Raw genomic sequence first — 9,073 nt, 5'->3', positions numbered from 1 at the left:
TCCAGTCGCTCCCCGGGGAGAGGTAGGGGATGGGGTCAGGAGGAATCCGAGAACAGGGAACCGCGCAGTGGGGACAGAGGAGTGAGGAGGGGGCAACGGGACAAGACTGGATTGAGGATCCACTGGCTCCGTGGGCCGGCTTCCAGGGACCAGAAGGCGGTACAGGCGGAGGATCCTAAGGAATCGGGTGCGGGAGGAGGAGTCCACGGCAATCCCCAGGGGCCCGAAGCCCGGGAGCGCAGGATCCGCGGTGCAGGGGCAGGGATCCAGCCGGAATCCTCGGGGAGAGGGAGGGATCTAGTCGATCCCGAGGGCGGGCGGGAGTGGGAGGTCCGGGGAATCAGAGGAAGGCGGGAGTGGAGCCTGGAACCCCGGGGCGGGGGGCAGTACTGCTCCTAGGAGGCAAAGGGGCGTAAGGGGGAGGCTTCGGGGGACGCTCAGCAGCCGGGAGGCCCGGACTCCCGGCTCCGCGCGCCAGGGCCCACCCGCCCCGCGTCCATCCCAGCCTGAGAGTGATGATCCGTCGGCGGAGCAGCCGCAGCAGCCCCGCGCGTCACCGCGCGGCCGCCTCCCCCGCCCCCTGCAGAGAGAGCGGCGCACACCCCTTGCTCGCACCCGCCTGCCCGCCCGCCCTCCAGAGTGTGGGGGATTGGAGACGGTGGAAGAGGGCGGGAGTGGACAGACCGACGGATGGACAAAGTGGACCGGGTCAGGATGGAGACATGCCCCGGTCTCCCATCCTCGGGGCTCTCGTGGTTGGTGGTGGTGGGGGTGGTGGGGGCGAACTATAGGGGGCGGGGCATCATGTGAAGAAGGCGGGGCCTCCGGACCTGGAGGAGGGGTCATATGGGCAGCGGGCGGGGTTTAATGGAGATGGGTGGGGCTTGGGTATCCGTGGGGTCGTCTGTTTTGGGGTGTAGGTCTGGTTTAAAGCTGAAAAGGAGGAGCCTGTGGGGAAAGGGGCGGGACTTTGCGTGGGGACCTGGATCTTTGGAAATTGGCCGGAGATGGGAGGGGGTGTTAAAAGAGGCGATCAACTTGGAAAGTGGGCCAATCCGTGACGCAAATCCTCTAGTACCGCCCCCAACCCCACCCCCCACTGTTCTGTTCCTTTGCTCCTAATTGGTTCTGATTTCTCCGCCCGCCAGACGTCTTCGCCATTCAGCAGAGGTTTTACAAAGGCGCAAGTACCGGGTGAAGAGCTGGACGCTGAAATAAACACAGCCCTGATTGGGCACCTGTGCACCTTATTTGAATGGAAGCTCGGGATTGGCTGGCTTTGTCGGTGGCCTGGGCGGTGTTCGCTAGGCTCGTGACCATCTACTGCCATGGCCGGGCCCGGGTCCGCTTTCCGCCGCTTGGGTGCCTTGTCTGGAGCCGGGGCCTTAGGCTTGGCCTCCTACGGGGCGCACGGTCAGGGGCCTGGGGATGGAGCTGGGATTGTGCTTGGGGCGACTGACGGGGTCTGGTGCAGGGGCGGAGTCTGTGGGAAGGGCGAGGACTCGCGTAGACCAGACAGCCTGCAAAGCCCTAAACCTTTCAAAGCCCCGCAGCGCGGTCCAATTGGCTCCCGGGACTGCCCACGCGCGTTCCCGCCAGTCACAAGCCTCCTGGGTGCCCTTTCTCTCCTGTGTCCACCTGGGTCCTCCCGGGAGTTGGGCGTCAGGACTGGTGACCTTTGCCTCTCCGTTCCACAGGCGCCCAGTTTCCGGATGCCTACGGGAAGGAGGTGAAGTCACTGCGCTGGGGGCTCCCCGATTTCCGGGTCTCTGAGGGCACAAAGTCTGGGGTCCCTGAGGGAAGCAGGGGAGGGGCCGAGTGCGGGTCTTTGGAGCAGCGAGGGCTGAGAGCCTGAGGTGTGGGTGCCTGAGGGGTGGGGCGTGCTGAGACTCAGTTTGGGAACGACCTTCTGCCCCACGGGATCCAGGCTCCTGAGTTGCTTAGGAAGTCCCCTAATCACTCTTTTTCTTACAGCTCTTTGACAAGGCCAACAAACACCACTTCTTCCACAGCCTGGCCCTGTTAGGGGTGCCCCATTGCAGAAGGCCCCTCTGGGTAAACACCCCCTTACCTAACCCTGACCAAGCCCCACCCACTGCTCAGCCAGCCGTTTCCTTACTATCTTGTTTTCTTCCTTGTATCTCCTTCAGGCCGGGTTACTCCTAGCCTCTGGAACCACCTTATTCTGCACCAGCTTTTACTACCAGGCTCTGAGTGGAGACCCCAGCATCCAGGCTTTGGCCCCTATGGGAGGGAGCCTTCTACTCATGGGCTGGCTTGCCTTGGCTCTTTGAGCTTCCTTGTGTTTAATTTCTGGGTACTTTTTTTGAAAGATGGAACAGGGAGGGGATTAAAAGAGAAAGGCAAATAAAGAACTTCGGAGTCTTTGTTCATCTAACCTCTTGGAGGAGGAAGGGTAGGGATTCTCAGCCTCTGAACTCCCTCACTTTCCTTAGACTGAATCAGCTTTGGGTCTGGGGCTTCTGTTCACTTCAAGTTAATTTGTTATGAGGTTCTTAAACTGGTGGTTATCAGAGTCATAAATAATGCCTGAAATAATGCTGATTCTCACTGAAGCCCTCTTTGGGGCCTGGGAATCTATATTCTAGTAAGCTCTTCTTGTGGTTCTGATGCTCACTAGAATTTGAAGATGACTGTAGGGTAGTGGTTTTCAGCCCTGTCATTCCACAAATTTATTGAGCACTCACTCACTCTAGAAGTCAGGGTCATGGCAAGGCAGGACAGGAGGAGTGCCATTACAGTACTCCTCCCATATTTGTGGTTTTACTTCCCACAATTTTACTTTATGCCATTTTAGTTACCCATGATCATCTGCGACCCAGAAATACAAAATAGAAAATTCCAGAAACAAACAATTCATAACTTTTAGATGGCATGCTGTTTTATGCAATCCCACTCTGTCTCACTGTGATGTAAATTATCCCTTTGTCCAGAGTTACCAGCCCATTAGTCATTTAGTAGCTATCTCAGTTATAAGATAGACTGTCCTGGTATCGAAGTGCTTGTGTTCAGGTAACCCTTATTTTACTTAATAATGGCCCCAAAGCACAAGGGGAGTGATGCTGGCAATTCAGATATGCCAAACAGAAGCTGTAAAGTGCTTCTTTTAAGTGAAAAAGTGAAAGTTCTCAACTTAAGGAAAGAAAAAAAGTATTACTGAGATCTACAGTAAGAATGTACCTTCTATCTGAAACTGTGGAGGAAGAAATTCGTGCTCATTTTGCTGTTGCACCTCAAACTGCAAAACTTACAGCCGCAGTGCACAATTAGTGCTTAATTAAGATGGGAAAGGCATGAAATTTGTGGGTGGAAGACATAAACAGAAAATGTGTTCTGATAGATGGCAACCTGTCATGTCAGAGAGCATTGAGCCTGTATGAAGACTTCAGCAAGGGTATGAATGTATAGGGAAAAAGCATAGAGGCTTCAGCACTCTCTGCAGTTTCAGACATACACTGGGGGCATTGGAACGTATCCCCTTTGGATACAGGGGGACTACTGTCCTTACACTATACTCTGGGTTTCAAAGAAGGGACAGAACATTATGTATTAGGGGTTAGAAAATACTTCATAGTGCTTGAGATGATCCTTAAAAGAACTTTGTTGTGTGAAGGAAGCACAGTGAACAAAGAGGTGGGGAGCAGAGGAGTATGGGACTAAAGGAATCTTCAGTGTGGGCCCAGTTTTTGAGAAAAGGAGTGAGCAAAGGTGGCAAGGCAGGCTGGAATAGCACCCACGGCATGGAGAGAACTGGAAGATATTTAGAAGGCAGTATTTATTAAGCCAGTGCTCATCAAATATTGATCATGTGTCAGATACACAAGGAAATTCAACTGTGAACAAGACAGATGCCATCCTTTCCCTCATGGAGTTTTCCACTTAGTAGTGGAAATGGACCTTAAACAACTAAACACGCAAATATATCACTGTGAGTTGTGCTGTGCTTGGAGGAAAAGATCAGGGAGGCAGTGGAACAGCGGATCAGTGGATGCTATGCTCCTTTAGATGGGAAGGCCTGGCAGAAGGAGGTCCATCTGAAGCTAACCATGCATAAAGCTGGAAGGAAGTGTATTCTAGGCAGAAAGAATAGCTCACAAAACAGGTCAGAAGGGAGCAGTTCAAAATCTTTGAGGCGGGAGAAAATTGGGTGAGTTGGAAAAAGCAAAACCAGTGTGATCAACATGTAGTGAGTGAGTGATTAGGGCGTCCTGGATGGTCAGTGCAGGCATGGGCAGACACTCGGAATTTCTTTGTAGTGCAACAATAAATTATTGAAAGGTGTTTTTTTGTGTGTATGTGTATGTGTTTTTAATCCTCACCTGAGGGTATATATTTTTTGAAACATCGGTCACTGATGTGAGAGAGACACATTGATCGGTTGCCTCCCGCATCCAGGGCGGGGGCCAGGGATGGAGCTTACAACCAAGGTCCCTTCAGTCCACAGGCCAACACTAGCCACTGAGCCAAACCAGCTGGGGCTGAAAGGTTTTGAAAGTGAAAGTGCTAGAACCTGATATGTTTAAAAGATCTGGAGAACCAATCAGACGATGGCAACAGGGGGGCCAGTCAGGAGGCCACTGAAGAGTTCCAGCTGTGAGATGATGATGGTGGCTTGGCTTAGGGTGGGAGAGGTGGTGAAAAGGATCCAATTCAGAATATATTTTTAAGATAGTGATGATAGGACTTGCTGATGGATTGCACATAGGAGTGAATGAGGGAGATTTCTGGCTTACACACCTGACTAGATAGAGGTGCTATTACTCAGATGAGAAAAACAAGGAGGGGCAGATTAGGGGGAGGCAAATCAGAAGGTCAGTTTTGCTTCCAAAATGTCCAAGAGATGATATCCAACTGGAGGCGCCAAGCAGGTGGGGAGCTCAGAGGTGTCTGAGCTCAGGAGAGAGGTCTGGACTCAAATTTACTCTGCAACCCATTCTGGTCAGTCTTCCATTTCTTCCACATAAATGCCCTTGGAAAGATGCCGTGACTCACTATGACCTCCTGGTTGCCAGATCTAATGGATGATTTTCAATCTCATTTTCCTCAGCCTCTATGCAGCATTTGACACAGTTGGCCACACTGTCCTTGAAACACATCATGTTGCTTCTATGACACCACTCTGGTTTTTCCTATCTCTGTGGCTACTTTGCCAGCTTCTCCCTACGCAGTTTAAATAAATGGTTTCCAAATTTTAATGAAAAAAGTTAGAACTCCTATGTATACATACTTTAATTTCATTCTTTTAAATTTCTACCTTTGTGTATGTTTTATTTTTATTTTATTTATTTTTTAAATATCTTTATTGATTTCAGAGAGAGGAAGGGAGAGAGATAGAAACATCAATGATAAGAGAGTCATGGATCGGCTGCAGCCTGCAACCCGGGCACGTGCCCAGACCGGGAATCGAACCCTGATCTCCTGGATCCTAGGTTGATGCTCAGCCGTTGAGCCACGCCCAGCTGGGCTGTGTATGTTTTAGAAAGTGCATATCTGTATCGTATACTGGAGGTGCATACTTAATTTTTCTGAAGTATGCACTTACATTCAGAAAAGTACAGAACATTTCTCTAATTGAGGATTTTTAGGTAATCTCATTCAGCCCCACATCTTTCATTAGGATCTGCATATTTTTAAATCCAGAATTTCTGTCTCCCACCCTAATTTCTACTGAGCTCCAGACCCCTGTAGCAGCTTCAGTGAAGCAGAGTGTTCAGTGGAGTCTTGAAGGAGTTAGGTGATGAGAGAAAGAGGCATGTTTCAGGCCAGGCAAGAGCTTTCAAGGCAGCCTCGAAACAAGAGAGCCCAGTGCATTAGAGATCTGAAAGAATTCCTGGTGACTGGCTTGAAGATCATGAGAGGGTCAGTAGTGAAAGATGCGGATAGCAGGGGTCAAATGGTGGAGAGACTGTGCCAAGGGGTTGGCCTATTTTCTGAGGACAGTGGGGAGCCACTGAAGCATTTATATCCAGGGAAGAGACATGATTTGAGGTGTATTAGAGGATCACAATATTTCTTCATTGAAAGACGAATAAAGTAGGCCCCAGAGTGACCCACAACGCCAGTGGCAGAGCCAGCACGGGATCCTCAGGCTCCTACCTCCCAGTTTAGTGGTGTTTTGTTTTTGTTTTTCCTTCAAAGTATCTTTATTGAGTTCAGAGAGAGGAAGGGAGAGGGAAAGAGAGAGAAACTTCAATGATGAGAGAGTCATTGATTGGCTGACTCCTGCGTGCCCCCCACTGGGGATTGTGCTGGCAACCTGGGCATGTGCCCTGACTGGGAATCAAACCCGGACCACCTGGGTCATAGGTTGAAGCTTAACCGCTGAGCCACCCCAGCTGGGCCAGTTTAGTGTTCCTGATGCATCTTCATCCTTCATCTTAGGCAATGTCTGGGCTATAGGGAACCTCCAGCTGGAAGAGACCTTGGCTTCTGGAACATACACTCTCCATGTAATGTGATCCCTAATTTAGCTTTGGTCCTACCAGTGGGCTGGGCTCTTGGAGAACCAATATAAATAAGGCCTGCTTGATAATTTGTCCCTATTATTACTACACATTGTATCTCAACAGTCCTGAGAGTTAGTGGAAAGCTAAGAGAGGTACAGTAACTTGTTCTGTATCATAGGAGGACCTGGGTAAGCTGTGATTCAAAATCTCTTCTGTTCAATTCCAAGAGCTAAATTCTTTCCTTCTTGTACATACCGAGAAATGTAGTGAAGACAGACCATTTAAAACATAATTTGATACAATGTGTTCAGTGTTACAAGTAGAAACAGGCGGGCTTGCTTTGCCTTTCAGATTGGTAAGACTTCGGTCTGCCTGCTGGGTTTTCAGCATGCATAGTTCACCAGAAAAAAAGGGGACAAGATCATACTGGTAACTAAACAAGAGGGAGAACAGGAGTGCCTGGAGCTCGGGATGGAGTGGGAAGCAGGAAAAGGCAAAATAGTAAGTGTGGAGCTCACACTGTGAAGGGTCTCCTGGGCCAAGCCTGAGTCAACTTTGACTTCCCTTTTCCTCACATCCTATATCCAAGCACTCATCAAGTCCCGCTGGCTCAAATATGTAACTGGAATCTGACCATTTCCCCCACCTGCACTGCTACCACTCTGGCCCCTGATCCAAGCCACCATAAAATCTCGCCTAGTTTTATGCAAGAATTTCCTTCTGCCCTTGCCTACCTACAGCCTACTGTGGACAAAGCAGAGAGAGACAGAAAGAGAGGTCTTTCTAACATAGTAGTCCTCAGCCTTAGCTGCACATCAAAGCCTGCTGAGGAATTCTCACAAAGTTCTTATGGCCCTGGCCGGTGTGGCTCAGGGGTTAGAGCATTGGCCTGTGCACCTAAGGGTTGCGGGTTCAATTCCTGGCCCTGATCTGGGCATGTGCAGGAGGCAACCAGTCGATGTGCCTCTCTTGCATTGATCTCTCTCTCTCTCTCTCTCTCTCTCTCTCTCTCTCTTCCCTCCCTCCCTTCCATTCTCTCTAAAAAAAAGAATAATAAAAAATAGAACAAAATCAATAGAAAAATATCCTCAGGTGAGGATTAACAACAAAAAGTTCTTATGTCTGCAACTCCAGATTTTCTAATTTAGTTGTGAAGTGGGGCCCAGGCAGACGTATTTTTTAAAGCACCCCAACTGATTCTAACTTGTGGTCATTATTTCAGTATGTGAGTCTCATGTCTCTTCTCTGTCCAACACTTCCCATCTCTCTGAGTATAATCCAGTGGTCTACAAGACTGTATGTGATCTGGTCTCTTGTGACCTCTCTTACCTCCCTCTCATTCAGTCTAGTCCAGGAACACTAATCTTTTTGTTCACTGAACAATTAAGGCACACTTCTGCCTTGAAGGCCTTGCCCTGTTGCCTATACTTGAAACACTTCTTTAAAAAAAATTTTTTTATATGTCTTTATTGATTTCAGAGAGAGGAAGGGAGAGGGAGAGAGAGAGATAGAAACAGCAATCATGAGAGAGTCGTCATTGATCAGCTGCCTCCTGCACGCCCCCCACTGGGGATCGAGCCTGCAACCAGGCATGTGCCCTGACCGGGAATCGAATGGAGATCTCCTGGATCACAGGTCCGTGCTCAACAGCTGAGCCACGGTGGCCTGTGAGACACTCTTCACTTAGAAGTCTGCATGGCTCAGTCCTTGACCTCCTTTAGGTATTTGCTCACCTATCACCCTCGTGGTGATGCCTTCCTAGTCCGCCCTCTTTAAAATTGCAACCCCTGCCCACCACTCTCTAGCCTCCTTATTCTGCTCCATTTTTCTTCATAGCACTTGTCACCATCTGACATTATCTGTCTCTTCTTCACTAGAATGTAAACCACAGGGGATCAGGAATTTTTAATTGTTTTTGACTGGTACATATTTCTATCACCTTAAACACTGTCTGACATACAGTAAGTGCTCAGTAAATCTTTGTTGAATAACTGAATTTCTGGATGTTTATGTATTTTGGTAGAGGGTGGTCCATGGTTTGGGCCATGTAGAATCTGAGGCACGAAGGGATACCAGGGGAGAGGTCAAGCCCTTGTCTGAAGCAGATGATGACTGAAGCTGTGGGAGCAGTTGACCAGCTCAGAGGAACATGGATATATGAGCAAAAGAGCCCCCCAAACCAGCTTCTCCCCATGTTCATCCTGATGAGTTTCTCCTTCATCTGCCTGGTCAACAGACAGGCACCTGAGGTTATGCTGGACTCCTCTGGACTCCTCGCCGCCACACATCCCCCAAACAAGTTCTGTATTGCCTAGTCTGTCTGCACTACCACAGCCATCCTCTCCCTCAGACTACTGCCAATGACCCATTGTTTTCCACAGCGCAGTTTTAATGGTTTTTCCAAAACAAAAATTGGACCTTAAATTTTTCTTAATTAAATTTGGTCTTAAACCCTTTCAGTAGGTTCCCTGCTGCCCTTGGGGCCAAGCTCCAGCTCCCACAGGCCTTCTAAGCTCATCTCTTCCCACTCTGCCTATAGGCCCTCAAGGCACAGGACTCCCTCACGCCTGGGGCCTCTGCTCAGGACCCAAAGGAAGAGACTCTTT

General features: G+C 49.5%; 1 protein-coding gene across 4 annotated transcripts; it reads left to right on the top strand.

Moving 5' to 3' along the window:
• The first annotated feature begins 3 nt into the window (after positions 1-3).
• TMEM256 (transmembrane protein 256) lies at positions 4-4,297 on the top strand. 4 transcript variants are annotated; one of them, XM_081161433.1, is made up of 5 exons: positions 4-187; positions 1,149-1,413; positions 1,698-1,729; positions 1,975-2,055; positions 2,151-4,297. In XM_081161433.1, exons 2-5 carry the CDS (start codon positions 1,329-1,331, stop codon positions 2,292-2,294), a joined length of 342 nt encoding a protein of 113 aa, XP_081017559.1. In that variant the 5' UTR covers positions 4-187; positions 1,149-1,328; the 3' UTR covers positions 2,295-4,297. The 4 variants fall into 4 exon arrangements, with proteins under 4 accessions (XP_081017559.1, XP_081017558.1, XP_081017561.1 ...); XM_081161432.1 differs by having other exon boundaries at positions 38-187; positions 1,698-1,765; XM_081161435.1 differs by lacking the exon at positions 4-187 and adding an exon at positions 583-708.
• The last annotated feature ends 4,776 nt before the right edge of the window (positions 4,298-9,073 follow it).

Source organism: Miniopterus schreibersii (genome assembly GCF_964146895.1).
Source record: "Miniopterus schreibersii genome assembly, chromosome: 16".
Lineage (NCBI taxonomy): Eukaryota > Metazoa > Chordata > Mammalia > Chiroptera > Miniopteridae > Miniopterus > Miniopterus schreibersii.
Note: the sequence above shows the minus strand (reverse complement) of the source record. Positions and strands in the feature narration are given on the sequence as shown.